This window comes from Sinocyclocheilus grahami, unplaced genomic scaffold, assembly GCF_001515645.1.
Source record: "Sinocyclocheilus grahami isolate Dianchi unplaced genomic scaffold, SAMN03320097.WGS_v1.1 scaffold1892.1, whole genome shotgun sequence".
NCBI classification, from domain to species: Eukaryota; Metazoa; Chordata; class Actinopteri; order Cypriniformes; family Cyprinidae; genus Sinocyclocheilus; species Sinocyclocheilus grahami.
Genome location: NW_015507071.1, coordinates 168,600 through 169,492, shown reverse-complemented (window position 1 = coordinate 169,492; position 893 = coordinate 168,600). Strand labels below are relative to the sequence as shown.

The window sequence follows — 893 nt, the reverse complement described above, 5'->3', positions numbered from 1 at the left end:
ACTCATGGAGATGCCTTAGAAGAAGAACCCATAGAAGAAGTAATTGAGGAGAGTGATGATTTAAGAGATCTAGTTGATCGGTGTGGAGGCAGATATCATGTCTTCAATAATAAAAAAATGAAAAACAGAGAGCAGGTGAATAATCTACTGCAGAAGATTGACACAATGATAGAGCAGAATGGAAGAGGACACTACAGTAATCAGATGTATGAAGATGCTCACAGATGCAGACAAGTGGAAGAACAGCAGAGACTGAGAGAAGAAGAGGAGAGAAAACAACACGAGGGGAAACAAAGACAAGAGGAGATTGAGAGAGTGAGAAAGGAGACAGAGGAGAAAACCAGAGCAGAGATACAAAAGGAGAGTGAGAGAGTGAGAAAGGAGACAGAGGAGAAAACCAGAGCAGGGATACAAAGTAAGAATGAGACAAAACAAGAGGAGCAACAAACAGAGGAAACAGACAATGTGGCAATAAAAACGGAGAAAACTGGACCAGAGTGTGAACCTCAGTCAAACCAAGAAACAAGCAGCGGATTTAAGCAGTTTTTTTCAGAGTATAAGAAATGTTTTTGTATAGCCATTTCAATTGGTGTTGTCATTGGTGCTATTGTTGGTGGTGTTGCTTGTGCATTTGCTGCTGGTGCAGTTGTTCCTGGTGCAGTTGTTCCTGGTGTAGTTGTTGGTGGTGTTGTTGGTGTTGTTGGTGGTGGTGTTGTTGGTGGTATTGTTGCTGGTCTTCATAAACATTGTTGTAAAGTTTAATTTAAAGTTAAACAAAATTGAATGATGTTTGAGGGTGATCATAATGTATAATCAGCCTCAAGTTAACAATGTATTATAAAAAAATTAATTGAGATATTTTGTTATAGTTTGTTGTAGTTGCTCCACAATCA

General features: G+C 38.9%; 1 protein-coding gene across 1 annotated transcript in view; it reads right to left on the bottom strand.

The window, feature by feature from the left end:
- Positions 1 to 582: 582 nt before the first annotated feature.
- LOC107573210 (GTPase IMAP family member 2-like) overlaps positions 583 to 893 on the bottom strand; it is a 7,114-nt gene continuing 6,803 nt past the window's right edge. The window contains exon 4 of the mRNA XM_016259652.1: positions 583 to 735. Coding sequence (XP_016115138.1) covers positions 583 to 735 — 153 coding nt within the window. The remainder of the gene's footprint in view (positions 736 to 893) is intronic.